Consider the following 20,569-nt stretch of genomic DNA (forward strand, 5'->3'; position numbering starts at 1 on the left):
CTATTGCTGCTCTGCCACTGAACAGGCGCTCACGGCAGACCAATCTGCCCACACCCAAGGCACTTTCCAGCGGCGCCGCCCATGGGCGTCCCTGCTCCGCGGGAAACTCTCTCACCGGTGGATGCAGCCCGACGCCTGCGCACTGGAGAGGCGCCAAGCCCCCTGCACCTGCGCACTCCGACTGGGCGGGGTCTCCTCGACGTCCTGGCGGAAGGGTTCGGAGGACCGACGCCGACCATGCCCACTACCACGCCCGCAGCCCTGCCAGTTCCCCACAGAGCAGGTTTGACCCAGCTCTTTCTGCTGCTCTCTTGGGTGATAAACTGTGCCCCATGTCTGTAAACTAGGGTAGCATTTCACGCATTCATCCTTTCACCCGGCACTGTCTGAGCCCGTACTGTGTGTCGAGGCCTGGACTGGGCGAAGTTCGGGTCTCTGTGGTCCCTGATTCTGAATAGCTCTAGGGCTGGTGCTGGGATGTTCAACTTACTCATTCGGTCACTCAGCTTTTCTTGAGGACCTACTGTGTGCTGAGACCAGGGCTGAGCAAAGTTTGGGTCACAGGAAGAAACTAGAATGCATGGTCCCTGAACCTGTGGGCTCCAGGGCTGGTGCTGAGGATGTTCACCTGTTCATCCATTTACTTGGCCTCTCCTGAGGACCTACTGTGTGCTCGGCCTGGGCTGGGGGATGTCGGGGGTGAGGGGGATAAGGAGAAACTAAATGTGTGGTCCTTGTCCCTGAATGACTCCGGGGCTGGTGCTGGGGATGTATAACTCTTCATACTGTCACTGACAATTCTTGAGGACCTACTGTGTGCTGAGGCCTGGGTGGTCAGTCAGGAGCCAAGGGAAGAACCAACTGCTTGGTCCCTGGCCCTAAAGAGCCTGGGCAACAGAGCAAGACTCCGTCTCAAAAAAAAAAAAAAAGAAGAAAATTCTGCATATCATATGCTACCATTTGTGAAGAAAGGTGTACTATATATCTTTCCAGAATATTCTATGCATATAAATATTCATATATATGCTTACATATAGTAAGCATTTGCTTCTAGTGAGGGGGACTTGGTAGCTGGGAGACACAGGAGTAAGAACAGTTTTTTTATTTAACTTTATAAATTGTGGACTACATGAGTGTATTCCACCATAAAATAATTTTCCAATGATTATAGTCATGTGAAGTTATGAGATTATAACTTTAATTCAACATTGTAGTAGGTGGATTACATTCATAACTCCTACTTTTCACCCTTCCCTGGGACCACATGCTTAGGAAGGCTCTTCCTGTGCTGATCCTAGGCTTGGCTAGGAGGCTTGCTTTGGCCTGTGGGACTAGATGCAAATGTGACAATATCAGAGACTTGAAAGCATGCCTGTGTGTCCACTCCCTCTCAGACTCCTGCCACCTCCCTGAGAACACACCCAGGTGAGATGTGAGTCAGGAGAAGAAGATCAAATTGGCCCAGCTGAGCCTTCCTGGTCCAGGTCCAGACCAACAGAACCAGCAGCTGACCTCCAGATGCATGAGAAATAGTAAATGGATAAATGAGGGCTGGATGGTTTGTTACACAGCAAGAGCTGACTGATACAAGCATTAAAGTCAGGTCTTTGAGTTAGGGGGAAAAATGGTGGAGATGGGTAGGTGTTTCCTCATACTGAAAAAAAGACTAGGCCCACTCTAAAAATCTTTTGTAGAGGAGAAGCACTCCCTTCTTCTAGAATAACTTTCAGCTCTAGATTTCTCCTGCTCATTTTCTCTAAGCACTATTTCTATCTTAGTGAATCCAGATTTCTTCTTCAGACTCTGCTCCTTTAGTAAATATGCCAACTTGGCCAAAGAAACCAAACCTTTTATTCACTTTAATTCAATTAAATTTACTGAGCAAGGGCTTACTCAATAAAATCAACAATGAAAAGGCCAGCTGGCCAGGCACCGTAGCTCAGGCCTGTAGTCCCAGCACTTTGGGATGCCAAGGCAGGCAGATCGCCTGATGTTAGGAGTTCGAGACAGCCTGGCCAACATGGTGAAACCCTGCCTCTACTAAAAATACAAAAATTAGGCTGGGCGCGGTGGCTCATGCCTGTAATCCCAGCACTTTGGGAGGCCGAGGCGGGTGGATAACGAAGTCAGGAGATCGAGACCATCCTAGCCAACATGGTGAAACCCCGCCTCTACTAAAATACAAAAAAAAAACTAGTCCGGGTGTGGTGGCCGGGCGCCTGTAGTCCCAGCTACTCGGGAGGCTGAGGTAGGGGAATCACTTGAACCCGGGAGGCGGAGGTTGCAGTGAGCCGGGATTGCATCACTGCACTCCAGCCTGGGCGACAGAGCAAGACTCCGTCTCAGGAAGAAAAAAAAAAAAAAAAAAAAAAATTAGCCAGGCTCCTGTAATTTCAACTACTCGGGAGGTTGAGGCAGGAGAATCACTTGTACCCGGGAGGCAGAAGTTTCAGTGAGCCGAGATCGCTCCACTGCACTCTAGCCTGGGTGACAGAGAGAGACACTGTCTCAAAGAAAGAAAGAAAGAAATTAAAGGCCAGCCATAGGTGTTTCTGCAGGTCTACTTGCCCGTGCCCCATTTATAATTTTGCACCAGGAAGACCGCAGGGGAGTCTGGCAGATGTGAGGTACAGTCCTAGCCCTGTGTCTTCCCCACTGTGTGCCCTCAGGCAAGTTAACAAGCTTCTCTGAGCCTCGGTTTCCTCACAGGAAGCGTCGGGGATAACACAGTATCTCCCCCATAGCACTGTGAGGTTGGAAAGGAGGCCCTCAGCTCTTAATCTTCTGCTGGTCCACGCGGGGTTCTGCCAGGGCACCCCTGTTGACAGGTTTCTCCTCCCTGTGAGAGCCCAGGTGTTGAGTCAGGCGTGGGAGCTGGGCAAAGGCGTCCCGAACTGTCTGCATGCGTCCTCTGGTGTCGGATGAGCGCGGAGGAGAAGCTGAAGGCCTTCCCGCAGCCGCTGCACTCGTAGGGCTTCTCCCCGGTGTGCACGATGTGGTGCTGGATCAGGTAGGAGCGGTTGCTGAAGGCCTTGCCGCACTCGGGGCAGGTGTAGGGCCGCTCGCCCGTGTGCGTGCGCTGGTGCAGGGCGAGCGAGGAGCCCTGGCTGAAAGCCTTGCCGCACTCGCCGCACTTGTAGGGCCGCTCTCCGGTGTGGATCTTCTGGTGCTCTATAAGCGAGGACACGTGGCTGAAGGCGGCCCCGCATTGCAGGCACCTGTAGGGCCGCTCACCGGTGTGCACGAGGCGGTGCTGGAGGAGGTGGGAGCGGTTGCTGAAGCGCTTGCCGCAGTCGTGGCAGGGGTAGGGCCGCTCTCCGGTGTGCGTGCGCTGGTGCTGCGTCAGGTGCGACACCTGGGTGAAGGCCTTGGCGCACTGGCCGCACGCGTAGGGCTTCTCGCCTGTGTGGATGCGCCGGTGCTCGGCCAGAGAGGCGCTCTGGCTGAAGAGCGCGCCGCAGTCCTGGCACGTGTAGGGCTTCTCGCCCGTGTGCACGCGCCGGTGCTGGGTCAGGTGCGCGATCTGCGCGAAGGCCTTGGCGCACTGGCCGCAGCGGTAGGGCCTCTCCTCCGTGTGGATGCGCTGGTGGCGGATGAGCGCTGAGGAGAAGCGGAAGGCCTTGGCGCACGCGGAGCACTCGTAGGGCTTCTCACCGGTGTGGATGCGCTGGTGCTCGATCAGGGACGAGCGGTTGCGGAACGCCTTGGCGCACTGGGCGCACGCGTAGGGCCGCTCGCCCGTGTGCACGCGCCGGTGCTGGGTCAGGTGCGTGACGCGCGTGAAGGCCTTGCCGCAGTCGGCGCAGCGGTGCGGCTTCTCGCCCGTGTGCGTGCGCCAGTGGGACGCCAGGTACGAGCCCTGGCTGAAGGCCTTGCCGCACTCGTGGCAGGCGTAGGGCTTCTCGCCCGTGTGCGTGCGCTGGTGCAGGGTCAGGTGCACGCTCTGGCTGAAGGCCTTGCCGCACTCGGGGCACGCAAATGGCTTCTCCCCGGTGTGGATTCTCTGGTGTAAGATGAACGCTGAACAGTAGCTGAAGGCCTTCCCGCAGTCCCCGCATTTCCACGGCTTCTTGGGGCCTCCACCTCTCTCCCGCTGGCGGCTGTCAGGATGCCTCTCCTTCGGGCTCTCCCCAGGCGCGCTGCACCTCCGGGAACTGCTGTCGTCGGGGACACTGGCTTGGGTAGCAGCAGGGCTCGATATGGTTCTTGGGATTCGGCTGAATTCATCGCGTTCCTGCATGCTGTCCCCAGCAGGGTCTCCCTTGCAGGCCACGGCCTCTGGCTCTGGACAGCTTTCCTGGTTTTCCTGCAGGTCCTCAACCTGGCCCTCGTGTTTCCAGTTTCCTTCCAACTCTGCGCCCTGGAGGGCGACCCTCAAGAGTCCCTCCATCCTCGATCCCTGGGCTGCTGTCTTGATCTCACATCTTTTCTCTGGATCTGAAAAGAAAAAGATAGAAAAAAAAATTAAATGTTGCCACTTGTCCTGAGCTGGAAAAATGGCTAACAGCTGAACTGGTAAGAACTTAGCATGGGGTCCCTGGACCTCTGTGCCAATGACATTTTGGGTACAGTAATTTGGTGTGGCGGGACCCATCCTTGTGTTGTGAGATGTTGAGCAGCGTCCCTGGTCTCTCCACACTGGATGCCAGGGACACTACCCCTCAACCCCTGAGTTGTAACAATGAAAAATGTCTCCAGGCCGGACGTGGTGGCTCATGCCTGCAATCCCAGCACTTTGGGAGGCCAGGGCAGGTGGTTGCTTGAGCCCAGGAGTTTGAGACCAGCAAACTGTCTGCTGCCTGGGCAACACAGCAAGATCTCATTTCTACAAATGAAAAAAAAAATTAGCCAGGCATGATGTCGTGCACCTGTGGTCCCAGCTACTCAGGAGGCTGAGGCAAGAGGATCACCTGAGCTCAGAAGATTGAAGCTGCAGTGAGTAGTGATCACACTACTGCACTCTAGCCTGGGTGACAGTGTGAGACCCTGTCTGAATTTTTTTTAAAAAGTCTCCAGACACTGCCAGGTGTCCCCTCCCCTGGGGACAAAATTGCCCCCAGTTGGGAATCACTGATTTAATGGAACTAAAAACAAATTTAAAAGATCCCTGAAAAAGAAAAAAAAAGCATGAATCTGTCAGCTCTTAAAATATGGCCCTGTAATCTGGTGCTGTGAACTGAATTGTGCCCCCTCAAAATTTATACATGGAAGCCCTAACTCCCAAGGTGATGCTTTGTGGAGATGGAGCCTTTGGGAGGTGATTAGCTTTAGAGGGGGTCATGAGGGTGGGGCCCCCACAATGGGACTGGTTTTTTTTTTTGACATGGAGTCTTGCTCTGTTGCCCAGGCTGGAGCACAGTCTTGGCTCACTGCAACCTCCACCTCCCGGGTTCAAGCAATTCTTCTGCCTCAGCCTCCTGAGTAGTTGGGACTTCAGGTGCACGCCACCATGCCCGGCTAATTTTTGTATTTTTAGTAGAGATGGGGTTTCACCATATTGGCCAGGCTGGTCTCAAACTCCTGACCTCAGGTGATCCACCCACCTTGGCCTCCCAAAGTGCTGGGATTACAGGCGTGAGCCACCGCGCTTGGCTGGGACTAATGTTTTGATAAGAAGAGGAAGCGACACCAGAGCTCGCTGTCTGTCAGGTGAACACATGGCAAGAAGGCAGCCGTCTGCAAGCCAGGAAGTGAGTCCTCAGTGTGGTCTGACCATGCTGGCACTCTGATCTCAGACCCCCAGCCTCTAGCACTGTGAAGAAATAAGTGTTTGTTGCTTCAGCCACCTAATCTGTGATTTTTTTGTAAGCTGGAGCTAAGATAACTGGAAAGACAGTTTTCTTTTCTGGGGAAAAATCAGTTGAAACTTTAATTCCCAGTGTGACAGTGTTTGATGTGGGGCCTTTGGAGGATGATTAGGTCATGAGGGCACCCTCCTTAATAGGATTAGCGTCCTTATAAGAGGAGACACCAGGGGGCTCACTTACTCTCTGCTCTCTCTGTCCTCTCTGCGTGTGAGGACACAGGGAGAAGGTGGCCATCTGTAAACCAGGAAGAGAGCCCTCACCAGACAGAATCAGCCAACAGTGATCCCAGATTTCACATTATGGGGACACTATTCAACTCACTATGCTCCCCTTCTACAGGGCTCCATCAGTGAAGGAGCTGCCCAGGGTCTCCCAGGCTCAGAGGTTCATGCTGGCTTGTGGGCCCAGGGTCCTCGTTAGAGATGGTGATCTCAAGCTATTGCAGGTTACCCTGTCTGCTTTCCACATTTTCAGTGGAAAGCAGGGATCTGTTTTTATATGAGCCCAGGAAGTCACTGTTTTTTAGAAAGCCATAACAGAAGCCATACACTTAGTTACTTCTAGTGGGGCTGTGATGCTGAAGGATTTATACCAATTGCCTGGTGTACACTGGACCTGCACGCTGGCGAGAAACTCACCACTGACTTCTGATGCTTTAGTTCTAACAGAATGGGAAGACAGATGGACAAATAACCTCCTGGTGCTGAGAGAGGGAAGGAGGCAGCTGCCTGTGGATCCACTGTGCTGGGGCTAGCCCCAGAGGAGGGGGCTCACACTGCTGGGAGGTCCTTTCCAGGCTGTGTGGCTGCAGGTAAGTGGCTACCTGCTCTGAGGCTCTGCCTGGTTTTCTCTCTCTAAACAGGGCTCCAGCCTCCCCTTCTCCCGAGGGACATGGCAGGTCTCTCAGCAAGCTTGGCCTCATGTTATGTGTGGGCTCAGCCCCTCACACACAGGCATTCCCTGAACCAACTAGTAGGCTGTGTGCATACAGCAGAGAGTGCTCGGCCTTTGGCTCCTCCGGGTACACTCCTGCTGCTGCTGGACAGGCTACGTCTGAAGCTTGTCCTCCCCACTTCCTGTGTGAGATCCTAACCCTTTGTGGTGGTGCTAGGAGGTGGGGCCTCTGGGAGGTGATGATGACATGAGGCTGGAGCCCTCAGGCGTTGGATTCCTGCCCTTATAAAAGAGGACCCAGAAGCCTCCCTTGCCCCTTCCTCCAAATGAAGACACAACAAGAGGGCCCGGTCTATGAACTAGGAAGCAGCCCTCACCAGACACCAAACCTGCCGGCACCTTGACCTTGGACTTCCAGCCCCTAGAACTGTGTGGAAATAAATGCTGTTTCTTTCTTTTTTTTTTTGTTTGTTTGTTTGTTTTGTTTTGTTTTTGAGATAAGAGTTTCGCTCTTGGTGCCCAGGCTGGAGTGCAGTGGCACAATGTTGGCTCACTGCAACCTTCACCTTCCGGGTTCAAGCGATTCTCCTGCCTCAGCCTCCTGCATAGCTGGGATTACAGGCATGCGCTACCATGTTCAGCTAATTTTTTGTATTTAGTAGAGATGAGGTTTCACCATATTAGTCAGGCTGGTCTCAAACTCCTGTCCTCAGATGATCCACCCACCTTGGCCTCCCAAAGTGCTGGGATTACAGGCATGTGCCACCGTGCCCGGCCAATAAATGCTGTTTCTAAGCCACCAGAGTATGGCATTCTGTCACACCCCAAAGGACCTAAAATAGGGCTTTTTTTTTTTTTTTTTTTTTTTGAGACAGGGTCTTGCTCTGTTGCTCAGGCTGGAGTGCAGTGTTGCAATCATAGCTCGCTGCAGCCTGGGAATCCTGGCTCAAGTGATCCTCTCACCTCAGCCTCCCAAAGGGCTTGGATCACAGGCAGGCACCACCAACCACACCTGGTCAAGACAGGGCTTTTGTGTGGGCTATTCTTTCTGCCTGACATGCTCTTCCCGCAGCGTGTGCCTCAGCAAGAGGACAAGAGGAGACCCTGAGGGAGTGATGATGTTTGTGTTCAGGGTGGAGAACACAGCAAGTGCAAAGGTCCCAGGGCAGGATGGTGACAAGGGTGGTAGAGGAAAAGTAAAGGGGGTGTGGGGCTGGACAGAGCAACTGAGGTGCAAGGCAGGGGAGATGCGGTAGAGTGGGGTGGGGGTCAGCTCACACAGGAAGTCACGTGTGCTGGTAAGAACTTGCTGGTGGGGGCCAGGCTGGGTCGGCTCAGGTGCCACATCCACCGGCATCCCCGGAGTGTGCAGGGGTACCCACCTCGTGTGTGGGGGGAGGGCAGGTGGGTTCACAGCGGGGTTGGGTAAACCTGGGTGTTGTGCACACACAAAGGAGCCCAAGGGGAGACACAGGCTTGCTCGGGGGCAGTAGAAGAAAGCTGTCTACTCCCAGCACTTCTGACACGTGGGCTTTCTCCACACCAACAACCAAGTCTCCAATCTGCTCTGGCTGGGAGGCACAGGCAGCTACCAGCCATAAAACTGCCTCAACCCCTCCTTGGGTTTGGTGATTTGCTCACATAGCTCATTGAACTTAGGGACATGCTTTATTTACGGTTACTGGTTTCCAGTAAAGGATACAACTCAGGAACAGCCAGATGGAAGACACACAGGGTAAGGTATAAGGAGGAGCTCAGAGCACCATGCCCTCTCTGGGTGCTCGACAACCCCAGAGCTCGGCAAACCCTAAGTTTAGGGTGGTTATGGGGGTTCCATGACACAGGCGTGACTGACATAGGTGTGATGACACTGGCCATCGGGGAACTCAACTTCCAGCCCTCTCCCCTCCCAGGAGGTAGGGGCTGGCTGAAGGCTGGAATGCTCATCAGGGCTAGCTCCTGTGGCAACCAGCCCATCCTAGGGGCCTATCAGGAGTCCTCCATTAGCATAAATGTACTTGGGGGTCTACCAGGAGTCCTCCATTAGCATAAACACAGGTGTGGTTGCAAGGGGCTTATTAAGAGTTGCAAAAGACACTCCTTTTACCCCTCTCACTCAGGAAATTCCAAGGGTTTTAGGGGCTCTGGTACCAGGAGCTGGGGATAAAGAGTAAACATATATTTCTTATTATATCACAAGATCACAGGTAGACACATGCATTACATCACACTCTGACACACACAGGGTCATACACAATCATACCTGCCCAGACACACACAGACATGCAGAGACACCCAAACCCATATCCAGGGACACACAGTCGCCCTCCTAACCCCCATGCAAGGAGGCAGGTGGGAAGCCATCACCTGCAGCCACACTCACACATGCACACAGGGTCCCAGGCACACGTAGCTACACACACACCCAGCCCCACATGTAGCTCCCTGTGTGAGGAGGTGCACAGAGACGCACAAGGTCACACATGCCACCTGCTCCACACAGGCAGGCCATTACTGGGACATACCCACAGGGGATGGCTGGACACATGTGCAGTCACACTCGGTGGATAGAGCTCCAGCATAGCCAAAGCCCACATGTGCAGCGTCTCCATCATGTGCAGATGCACACACTTCAGACAGCACGGCACTCTACAGGCTCGAACAGCCAGGTCACCCATCATTGTGCTGGCAGGCACATGGGCCGAGCCAGCCTACACGGTGGCACACCCAGACATGCACACGTGGGGTCACACACCTCACATCCAGGAGAACTTTCAGACTTGCCCAAAGTCAGTCACACGTGTATGTGACATGCTGTGATATGCAGACACCGCTTCACATGAACGAGCACATAACACACCGATAAAGTGTTACATGCCTTTACATGCAGTCACATAACACCTGCCTGGACTGGCACCACTGAGTGAGCAGGTGCAGACACAGTGACACTCGGGGACGGGCTCACAGGCAGTCACACACCTGCAAGGCCTGGCACCGCCGAGTGAGCAGGTACAGACACAGTGACGGGCTGGCACCGCCAAGTGAGCAGGGGCAGATGCTGTGACACTCAGGGATGGGCTCACAGGCAGTCACACACCTGCACATGCTGGTACCGTCGAGTGAGCAGGTGCAGACGCTGTGACACTCAGGGATGGGCTCACAGGCAGTCACACACCTGCACGGCCTGGCACCGCCGAGTGAGCAGGTGCAGACACAGTGACGGGCTGGCACCGCCGAGTGAGCAGGTGCAGACGCTGTGACACTCAGGGACGGGCTCACAGCCAGTCACACACCTGCACGGCCTGGCACCGCCAAGTGAGCAGATACAGACACAGTGACGGGCTGGCACCGCCGAGTAAGCAGGTGCAGATGCAGTGACAGGCTCACAGGCAGTCACACACCTGCACCTGCTGGTACCGTCGAGTGAGCAGGTGCAGACGCTGTGTTACTCAGGGACGGGCTCACAAGCAGTCACACACCTGTACGGGCTGACACCGCTAAGTGAACAGGTGCAGACACAATGGCACTCGGGGACGGGCTCACACGCGGTCACACACCTGCAGGAACACGCGCACACTACACACCGTTGCTCTCGCCTCCCGGTATCACCTTCGAACGCGCTGGCCGGCCCCCTCCTAGCCTGGTGGAGTCGGCTCCGCTTCTACTCAGTCTCGGGTCCTCCTGGGCCTACGCAGACCCTGGTGCCTCCTTAGACGAGCGAAGGTCAAGACTTCTGCTGCTGCGGAGGAGCCCGCGCACCAGGCCTGGGTGGACTGCGCCTGCGCATCGGGCCCGGCTGGTTCTTAGGAACTACGACTCCCAGGGGGCGCTGCGCGCTCGCCGGCACCGCGACTAAAGCTCGCAAAGCCTGGGTCATCGAAACTACAACTCCCAGAAGGCTAAGCGTCTGCACACGCTAGGTCCGCAGGGCGCTGACCCCTGGGGGCCCGAGGAGCGCCGGGCTGCTGCCCCGAGCCCCGCCCACTACAGCCTCAGTGCATGGCGGTGGGAGCAGCCAGTAACTCAGGGGTGGGAATTTTTCTTGCTCAGGGGATGAGGCCGAGCCCACAGGCTTAGAAAGAAGGAACCTGAGTCCGGGCACCTGTCATCCCAGCGCTTAGGGTGGATCACCTGAGGTTAGGAGTTCGAGACCAGCCTGGCCAATATGGCGAAACCCCCGTCTCTACTAAAAATACAAATATTAGCCGAGCGTGGTGGCACGCACTTCCAGCTACTTGGAAGGCTGAGGCGGGAGAATGGCTTGAACCTGGGAGGCGAGGGTTGCAGTGAGCTGAGATCGCACCACTGCACTCCAGCCTGGGTGACAGAGCGAGACTTCGTCTCAAAAAAAAAAGAAGAAAGAAGGAAGCTGAGGTTCAGACAGGCTAAGTCCCTACTGCAGGCTGCGGAATCTAAAAAGGTAGGTGCCAGGGTTTGCAACCCACACTTTTATTTTGGTCTCAGGTAGCTGATGTCATTCCAGTCTATGGCAAAGAAGGTGGCAAATCCATTAACATAGATGAAGAATTTCATTTTACTTTTTAGTTTTATTTATTTATTTTTATTATGTATCATGCTTTTAATACAAACTTAAAAAAATCTGGAACAATAGAAACTGTACAGATTTGATCAATCTTTTTGTTTTGTTTTTAAACTAAAATCTCTAAACACACCAATGTCCTATTCCAAAATATTGCACAACATTCTGAATACAAAACCCTTCATTGTATTCCTCCTTCACTGAAGAAAAAAGTTCATGACCCTGCTCCCCAGGCTCCTCTCCAGGCTTGCGTCAATGCCCCCTTCCCATCCCTAGGGAGAAAACTAGAGAATCTATAACTCACTGCATTGAGAAAAAGACATCATTCTGGACTAACAGTTTCCATTCTTCAGAAAATAATCCACCTTTTGATTTGTTCCTGGGAAAGAGGGATAGATAGAGGATGGGGAAAGGGGAGAAAAGGTTTTATTTCTCCTCTTTTTTTTTTAAAGTTTGTTTTTCCTGAAAAAATATGTTTCTCTCATCTTTTTAAGAAAAAATCTTGAAAAGAAAAAAATTATGTTTTTTACATTAGAAATATACATATATTATATATACCTCTTACATTTTACAAATGTAGCAAATTATTCAATACAAACGGACACCAAAAAATGTAAAAAATAAAAAAAAGTTTTCCTAAGAACCAGGTAAATTAGTGCAGATTTCTGTTTTTGTTTTCTTAAAAAAAATAAAATTGAAGCAAAAGTGCCTAGATTTGAGACAAGACAGACTGAACTGGGCCCAAGAGCCCAGCACTGGAGTCATGCTCCTGAACACACATTTTTCTTCCTATTTCAAAAGACACAAAGGGGTTGGTCTCCCCCTCTCTCCCTACATGTGAGAAACAAGCAGACCTGGTGTGGGTGGGTGCCTGTGTGTGTGGATGGGAGGAGAGATAGAAGGGGATGTAAGGCAGCATCCAACCTTTCCCAGAGAGAAGCTATATGCTGGGCCTGTCACCTGTGTGGGAGCCGAGGATGAGGGAGAGGGTGGCCCAGACTGGCCCCTGAGAAGTCTAGGGGAACAGATGGTGCTGGGCTGAGAAGCCAGGACATTGCCTGCCGGGGGAGGTAGAGCTGGTGCCTACTGCAGGGAGAGGAGGCTGGCAGTGCCGGCCTGGGCTGGACCCACTGCCATAGCAGTTGCCTACTTGGGGTCCCTGGGTAGGATGGAGTGGGTGGGGTGCCAGGGGCTTTGGTGCTTTCTGGTGATGGGACCCTGATGCCAAGTGCCCACTTTGCAAAGACGAAAAAGTTCATGACCCTGCTCCCTTGGCTCCTGTCCATGCTTGCCTGGCCTCCTGGGGTTGGAGGAACAAGCCCTCTCCTGGCAGAGGCAGGAGAGAGTTGTATTTTTTAGAAACAGTTTCGCTTTGTTGCACAGGCTGGAGTGCAGTGGTACAATCACGGCTCACTGCAACCTCGACCTCCCCAACTCTAGTGATCCTCCCGTCTTAGCCTCCTGAGTAGCTGAGATTGCAGGCATGTGCCACCACACTGGCTAATTTTTTTTAACTTTTATTTTTTGTAGAGATGAGGTGTCGCTATGTTGCCCTGGCTAGTCTCGAACTCCAATCCTTCCACCTCGGCCTTAAATAATTTTAATAGTTGACATGCACATGGCATTTACTATTGGCCAACATTATTTTAAGGTGCCTGCTCTGAAGGAATTCTGTTAGCCTTCCTAAATTATTCCCTTGGCCATTGGAAACATAGGCATGAGATCATTTTTAGATAATTGGAAAAGCAGAGAAATCTGTGAAGATAGAATGGGAAAAAAATGCATTTCACTAAACCAACATGCCATTGATTGTGAGATACCACATTACTTTATGTAGCCCCAAGGCTGCCCTTAAACCATGACACATGCTTTATTTACAGTTCATATTTTACTTATTTGTAGACCTCAAGAGGCATTCTGTGCTTCCCTCTTCCTTCTGAAAGCTTCATGAGAAGGGACACTTTCCTCAAAGGATGGACAACAGAAACAACTCAAATATTCATTTCCTTTAAATATGGTTTTTAAGACAATTTTCTTTAGAAAGCCACATTTACCTGTTGGGGGTTGATTTATGCTCACCCCCCTCCCAAATATATGTTGGAATGCTAACCCCCTATTCCTCAGAATGTGACTTTATTTGGAGACAGGTTCTTTACAGAGGTAATAAAGTTAAAATGAGTAAATAGGGTGGGCCATAACCCAAAATGACAGCTGTCCTTATAAAAAGGGTGCATTTGCACGCAGAGACACGCATAGAGAGAACATGATGTGTAGAGGCACAGGGAGAAGGCCGCCATCCGCAAACCAAGGAGAGAGGCCTGGAGCAAATTCTTCTTCATGGCTCTTAGAAGGAACCATCCCTGCCTACACCCTGATTTCAGATTTCCAGCCTCCAGAAGCGTGAGGCGATAAATGTCTGTTGCTGCAGCCACAGGTTGGCGGTGCTTTGCTACAGTAGCCTTAGCACCTGATAGATGGTCTCTTTACATGTCAAGCACATTGCAGCGCACATTTGACACACAGGGAGATGGAAGCTCCTGGAGGATAAGTGTTTTGTCTGTGATTTTGAAGGTTGCAAGTGGAGGAACTGGGATTTGAACCCCTCTCTGTGTGATGCCTATGCCTCCTCTGTGTTAACATTTATTTTTACTTATTTTTATTTTTTAGTTTTTGTAGAGATGAGGGTCTCACTATATTGCCCAGGCTGGTCTTGAACTCCTGGGCCCAAACGATCCTCCTGCCTTGGCCTCCTGGTCTTGGGATTACAAGCATAAGCCACTGTGCCAGGCCTACACTTCCTCTTTAAAGCACTTTGCCTCTTTCATTTCCTAGCCTGGAGAAAATGTACTTCTGTGGTCACTAAGAAAACACCTTCACAATCAGGCAAAAATGTCCCCAGAAAATGCTGGCTTGGGCTGCTGAGGAAATGCACCATCAAATCAGGCCACACAACGTTTCAGAGACCCTGAGGCAGGGACTCCATGTCCCAGCTATGTTTGTCACACACCAGTAGGCAGCCTCTACCCAGGGGTGGAAGATTCTAGACCCAGCTATAGGCTCTGGCAACCAGGGCAGGCAGCTCCTTCCAGGAACCGGTTTCTGTGGTTTTCTTTGGTCACTTCCGTTAAGTCTTAAACACCCCCTGGAAGAAAATGAAAGTGTGACGTTGAGGAACGTGAGATCAGATGGCGGAGTAGTTTTCTAGAGCCACCATAACAAAGCACCACAGACCAGGGTCTTAAACAATGGAAACTTATTTCTTCACAGTTCTCAAGAATGGAAGTTCATGATCAAGGTATGGCCAAGGTTGGTTTCCCCTGAGGCCTCTCTCCTTGGCTGACAGACGACGGTCTTCCCCATATCTTCATATGGTCTTCCCTCTGTGTGTGTCTGTGTCCTAATCTCTCCCACACTCTTTTTTTTTTTTTTTAAGAATGTCAGCCATGGGCCGGGTGTGGTGGCCCACATTTGTAATCCCAGCTCCTTGGGAGGCTGAGGCGGGTGGATCACCTGAGGTCAGGAGTTCCAGACCAGCCTGGTCAACATGGCGAAACACCGTCTCTACTAAAAAAAATAGGAAAATTAGCCAGGCGTGGTGGCAAATGCCTGTAGTTCCAGCTACTCAGGAGGCTGAGGCAGCAGAATAGCTTGAACCCGGGAGGTGGAGGTTGCAGTGAGTGGAGATCACGCCACTGCACTCCAGCCTGGGCGAGAGACTGAGACTCCATCTCAAACAAAAAACAAACAAACAAAAAAACCAAAAAACAATGTCAGTCATATTGGACTTGGGACCCATGCTAATGACCTCATTTTATCTTAATTCCCTTTCTCCATCTCCAAGTACAGTCACATTCCAAGGAATGGGGGGTTAGGACGTCAACATAAAATTTCGTGGTGGGGCACAATTTGGCTCATCACAATGGGTAAAATGGGGCATTAAGCTCACATCCTGAATCTAAAACCCACAAGAGGCTGGAGTACTTTGCTTTCCCTGGTTCATGATCACCGTGCTAACTGGAGTGTGGTCACCTTGAAATTGGCTTAGAGGAAGATTTATGGTATCCTCCCAAGTCAAGGGCTCAGGCTCTAAACACCGGCTTAAATAACAGCTGAGTGAAAGTCCACAAATCTTGTTACATCAACTTCTGCTGGATTTTGTTGGACAGATGCTGAAGTCCTCTGTGGAGAAACACCTTAGCAAGCTGTCCAAGTAGTTCATTTCTAGAGATCTCATGACCAATGAGCAATTATTCCAGATTCCCTGTGGGTTGAAATATTCTGAATTTTATGCTGCATTATCATTATAACTGGCTTATCTCTGGCTTAGCATCACGTTTGTGACCTCCTGGCTTCTAAATGTTTAGTGCCCACCTGGCCTCTACCACCAAAAGATCCTATTATTCCCACCAAGCTCATGGAATCCAATTTCCTCGTGGCATTTTCTCCATCCTACAATGGACAGCAGCCACAGGGCTCTTCGCCGATCCAGAAGCCTCTTCACCTTACAGTGTTGGTGAGGCAAGTCTCCCATGGGTCCTCCGGGAGTGTGTTTAAGGGTAGCTGGGCAGTTTGCCTGCATAGACCGATGTCTACATTCACGTTTCCTTAAGCTTCCAGACTCCCCCCTTTACCGTGTACTAGGAAATGGCTGGGATTTTGACCTCAGGGGGGTTGCCAGTCCATTCCAGCTGCTATCACAGGACAGCATAAACAGGGCAGCTTATAACGAGCAGAACAGGTGATGTATTTATTTATTTAAACAGAGATGAGGTCTCCCTGTGTTGCCCATTCTGGTCGCAAACTCCTGGACTCAAGTGGTCCTCTTTCCTCGGCATCCCAAAGCGCTGGGATTACAGGCATGAGCCACTGTGCCTGGCCTTGAAAAGAATCATTCTGAAGGCTAGAAAGCCTAAGATGAAAGTGCCAGGAGATTCGGTGTCTGGTGAGAACCCAATTCCTTGTTCGTAGATGGCACCTTCTTGCTGGCTGTGTCCTCACAGGGTGGAAGGGAGAAAAGAGCTTTCTTGGGCCTCTTAGAATTATGCTAATCCCATTCATGAGGGCTCTGCCTTCGTAACCAAATCACCTCCTCAAAACCTCACCTCCCAACACCATCACCTTGGTGATTAACTTTCAACATAAAAGTTTTTGGGGGGTGACACACACATTCAGGCCTACAGAGGTGGAGTGATCTGCAGACCACGGTTGATTCAGGCGTCACCGCTCCAACATTGGAGACTCTTTTTTTTTTTTTGAGACAGATTCTTGCTGTCTGGAGTACAGTGGCACGATCTCAGCTCACTGCAACCTCCACCTCAAGCAATTCTCCTGCCTCAGCCTCCTGCGTAGCTGGGACTACAGGCGTGTGCTACCACGCCTGGCTAATTTTTGTATTTTTAGTAGAGACAGGGTTTCGCCATGTTGGCCAGGCTGGTCTCAAACTCCTGACCTCAGGTGATCCACCCTGCTCAGCCTCCCAAAGTGCTGGGATTACAGGCCTGAGCCACTGCGTCCGGCCCTGGCCCCTTGATCTAGGATTTCAGCCTCCAGAACTGGGAGAGAATAAGTTTCTGTTGTTTAGGTGACCCCGTCTGTGGCACTTTGTTATGGCAACCCAAGCTCTCTGACATAGAGGCTAAACAACTGCCATGCTTCATTTACTTAATCAGCTGTGGGTCGGCACTGTGGGTTGGGTTTAGCCAACTAGTTCTTCTGTCTTGGCTGGGCCCACTCGTTCATCTGTGCTGAGCTGGGTTGAGCGGCGGCTGGCCCATCTGTAGCCTCTCATCCTCTGCCAGGACAGCCTAGGGTCATTTCCATGGCAGCCTGGCAGGGTTCTGAGAGAGTTAGTAGGAACCGTCAAGCCCGTTGAGCACAAGGCTCTGTACTGACAGCTTTGCACTTCCACTGCAAGCTACTGGCCAAAGCAAACCACAGGTGCAGCCCAGATTTGAGGGATGGGAAAATGGCCACAGGACAAACGGCATGGGTTCAAGGAGGGGTGGAATACTAGGATGAGTTTTGCAATCTGTCATATGCACATACACACATGTGGTGAGTTGGATACAGCCTGGTGTGTGTAATTACAAACACCCCTCTAATAAAAATGTGCAAAGATCTTTCAATTACTCAAGTGATGTTATTTCCAAACCTTTCCTAGCAGAGTCAACCCCCTTTAGATACGATTATTCTCGTGCTGGCTGGGCATGGTGGCTCACACGTGTAATCCCAGCACTTTGGGAGGTTGAGGTGGGCGGATCGCCTGAGGTCGGGAGTTTGAGACCAGCCTGATCAACATGGAGAAACCCTGTCTCTACTAAAAATACAAAATTAGCTGGGCATGGTGGCTCATGCCTGTAATCCCAGCTACTCAGGAGGCTGAGGCAGGAGAATTGCTTGAACCCGGGAGGCGGAGGTTGCAGTGAGCCAAGATGGTGCCACCGCACTCCAGCCTGGGCAACAAGAGCGAAACTCCGTCTCAAAACAACAACAAAAATTATCCTCATGCTAAAATGTATTCCCAACTATGACTTGAATTTCTCTATTCTTTATTGGTAAAAGAAAAATTCAGCCAAGCGCGGTGGCTCACACCTGTAATCCCAGCACTCTGGGAGGCCGAGGCGAGAGGATCATGAGGTCAGGAGATCGAGACCATCCTGGCTAATGTGGTGAAACCCCGTCTCTACTAAAAATACAAAAAATTAGCTGGGCATGGTGGCGGCCGCCTGTAGTCCCAGCTGCTCAGGAGGCTGAGGCAGGAGAATGGCGTGAACCTGGGAGGCGGAGCTTGCAGTGAGCCGAGATTGCGCCACTGCACTCCAGCCTGGGCAACAGAGCATGACTCCGTCTCAAAAAAAAAAAAAAAAAAAGAAAGGAAAAGAAAAGAAAAAAAAAGGAAAAATTCAGAGGTGGCATGTGCAAAACTTGCACCATACATTTATATAGCTGATACTCAATTGAAGAACATGTATGTGATTTTCAGATTCTTGCTGTGATAAATGATGTTTCTGTGAACATGGTTTTTACCAGTTTTTAAAAATGGGTGATATAATAAATAGAATGTGAAGCTGTATCAGTCAGGGTTCAGAAACAGAATCAATAGGAGATACTATGTACCTATCCACATATATATTATAGATGTATATATTAATAGATACAAATTGATCATGTGAGCCAATTCCTTAAAATCTTTCTCTTATCTCTCTCTGTGTTGTCTATATGTATACATATATAATAGAGATTCTGGTGGAAGGCTCTGAGATCAAGGGGGAAGGGAGGCGGGCCATGAAAAGGTCACTCCAAGCCAGATTGGGGTCCTCAGCTCTGCAGACCCAGGAAATTCAGATATATGTGTGTATATATACCTGTCCCTATCTATCTATCTATCTATCTATCTATCTATCTATCTATCTATCTATCTGCCTGCCTGCCTGCCTGCCTGCCTGCCTGTCTGTCTATCTATCATCTAATGTATGCAGAGATTGAGATTTATTTTAAGGAATTGTCTCACACAGTTGTGGGAGTTGGTTTGTAGGGCCAGCCAGCAGGTGGGAAACTCAAGCAGACATTGATGCTGAAATCTTGAGGCAGGATTTCCTCTTCTCTGGGAAACCCTGAGTTTTACTCAGAAGGCCTTCAACTGATTGGATGAAGTCCACTTACATTACCGAGGGCAACCTTTTCTTAAAAAAAACTGGTTGTAGATGATAACCACATCTACAAAATAACCTTCACAGCCACGCCTGGATTAGCATGTGATTGGATTACCAGGCACTGGACCCCAACCAGGTTGGCCCATAAAACTCACCGTTAGCAGGAGTGTTATGGGGAGTGGGCAGGAAGGGGTATGTAGAAAGAAATGACTGAGGAAGACTGATGAGATAAATATTGGTTCTAAGTACAATTAGGAAAGATCACCAAGTCCTACTTTACCAAAAAAAAAAAAAAAAAAAAAGAAGAAAGTAGGCCAAATGTAAACCATGATACATGTTATTTTGTTATTTATTTATGTTTTTTTGAGACGGAGTCTCGCTCTGTCGCCCAGGCTGGAGTGCAGTGGCGCGATCTCGGCTCACTGCAACCTCCACCTCCCGGGTTCACGCCATTCTCCTGCCTCAGCCTCTCAAGTAGCTGGGACTACAGGCGCCCACCACCATGCCCGCCTAATTTTGTCTTTGTATTTTTAGTAGAGACGGGGTTTCACCGTGTTAGCCAGGATGGTCTCGATCTCCTGACCTCGTGATCTGCCCGCCTTGGCCTCCCAAAGTGTTGGGATTACAGGCGTGAGCCACCGCACCCAGCCCACTGCTTTCCATTTTTAAGGTCTTTATCTAGAATTAGAATTGCTGGATCACATGACAATTTTATTTTTAATTTTTTTTGGAAACCTTCAGACCATTTTCCAGAATGACTGCATCATACCACATTCCCATCAGCGGTGCAGAAGGGTTCCAATTTCTCCAAATCCTGCCAATATTTCTTACATTGTGTTTTATGGATAGTAGCCATGTTAATGAAAGTGAGGTGGTTTCTTATTGCAAAGATAATGATTTTTTAAATTTTTTCAGTCGTAATTGCTTAATAATAGAATGTGTGGCCGGACACGGTGGCTCACGTCTGTAATCCCAGCACTCTGGGAGGCCCAGGCGGGCATATCATGAGGTCAGGAGATCGAGACCATCCTGGCTAGCACGGTGAAACCCCGTCCCTACTAAAAATACAAAACAAAGACAAAAAAAAATTAGCCGGGCGTGGTGGCGGGCGCCTGTAGTCCCAGCTACTTGGGAGGCTGAGGCAGGAGAATGGTGTAACCCGGGAGGTGGAGCTTGCAGTGAGCCGAGATCGCGCCACTGTACTCCAGCCTGGAGGACAGAGCGAGACTCTGTCTCAAAATAAATAAATAATAATATAGTAGAATGTGTGTGCCTGCTGGGCATTCTATACCTTCTCAAACATTGGCATCAGACTGGACTATGCCACCCGCACTTCCTCATCCTTGTTGATTTTCATGTGTTTGATTCACAGCAAACACTGCCAACCCAGCATCACAAAGCATGATGTTATCAAAGGAAGTGTAGAGAGATCTTAGGCTGAAACTGTGGAACCCTGGAGGTGGAGGTTCATGTGTGTCAGATGTCTAATACTGCTACGCTTCTCTAAAATTGAAAGAATCAGAGTACCTGGGCTGACAGTTGCAGCTGTGGGGATAGAGAGGCAGAAAAGCAGGAGGTGTTCATTGGAGGGGGAGAGAACGGAAGAGCTCCCCTGGTCGCCTAGCAACGCGGAGACGCCCCACAGGGGACTCTGGTGAGAACAGGCAGTGGCAGAG

At 50.8% G+C, this 20,569-nt stretch overlaps 2 protein-coding genes across 13 annotated transcripts in view; one reads left to right on the forward strand and one right to left on the reverse strand.

The window, feature by feature from the left end:
• Window positions 1–1,845: 1,845 nt before the first annotated feature.
• ZNF835 (zinc finger protein 835) lies at window positions 1,846–10,483 on the reverse strand. Of its 3 annotated transcripts, none has more exons than XM_003316752.6 (2): window positions 10,286–10,483; window positions 1,846–4,437 (listed from the first exon to the last, which is right to left on the reverse strand). In XM_003316752.6, exon 2 carries the CDS (start codon window positions 4,388–4,390, stop codon window positions 2,777–2,779), a length of 1,614 nt encoding a protein of 537 aa, XP_003316800.2. In that variant the 5' UTR covers window positions 4,391–4,437; window positions 10,286–10,483; the 3' UTR covers window positions 1,846–2,776. The 3 variants fall into 3 exon arrangements, with proteins under 3 accessions (XP_003316800.2, XP_524413.5, XP_009434768.2); XM_524413.8 differs by having other exon boundaries at window positions 10,311–10,477; XM_009436493.4 differs by having other exon boundaries at window positions 10,259–10,477.
• Window positions 10,484–10,588: 105 nt separating this feature from the next.
• The window catches only part of LOC104003467 (olfactory receptor 1L4-like), a 128,657-nt gene continuing 118,676 nt past the window's right edge, over window positions 10,589–20,569 (forward strand). For 8 of the 10 annotated variants that reach the window (XR_010153635.1, XR_010153638.1, XR_008540949.1 and 5 more), the window contains exon 1: window positions 10,589–11,121. The gene's annotated coding sequence lies outside the window, so the exon portion shown is untranslated. The remainder of the gene's footprint in view (window positions 11,122–20,569) is intronic. The other 2 variants (XR_010153634.1, XM_063800893.1) reach the window with 2 other exon arrangements.

This window comes from Pan troglodytes, chromosome 20 (assembly GCF_028858775.2).
Source record: "Pan troglodytes isolate AG18354 chromosome 20, NHGRI_mPanTro3-v2.0_pri, whole genome shotgun sequence".
NCBI lineage: Eukaryota > Metazoa > Chordata > Mammalia > Primates > Hominidae > Pan > Pan troglodytes.

Bases quoted from the DNA above. Each gene is read 5' to 3' on its own strand.
- ZNF835 (XM_003316752.6), bottom strand. From the start codon at position 4,390: ATGGAGGGACTCTTGAGGGTCGCCCTCCAGGGCGCAGAGTTGGAAGGA.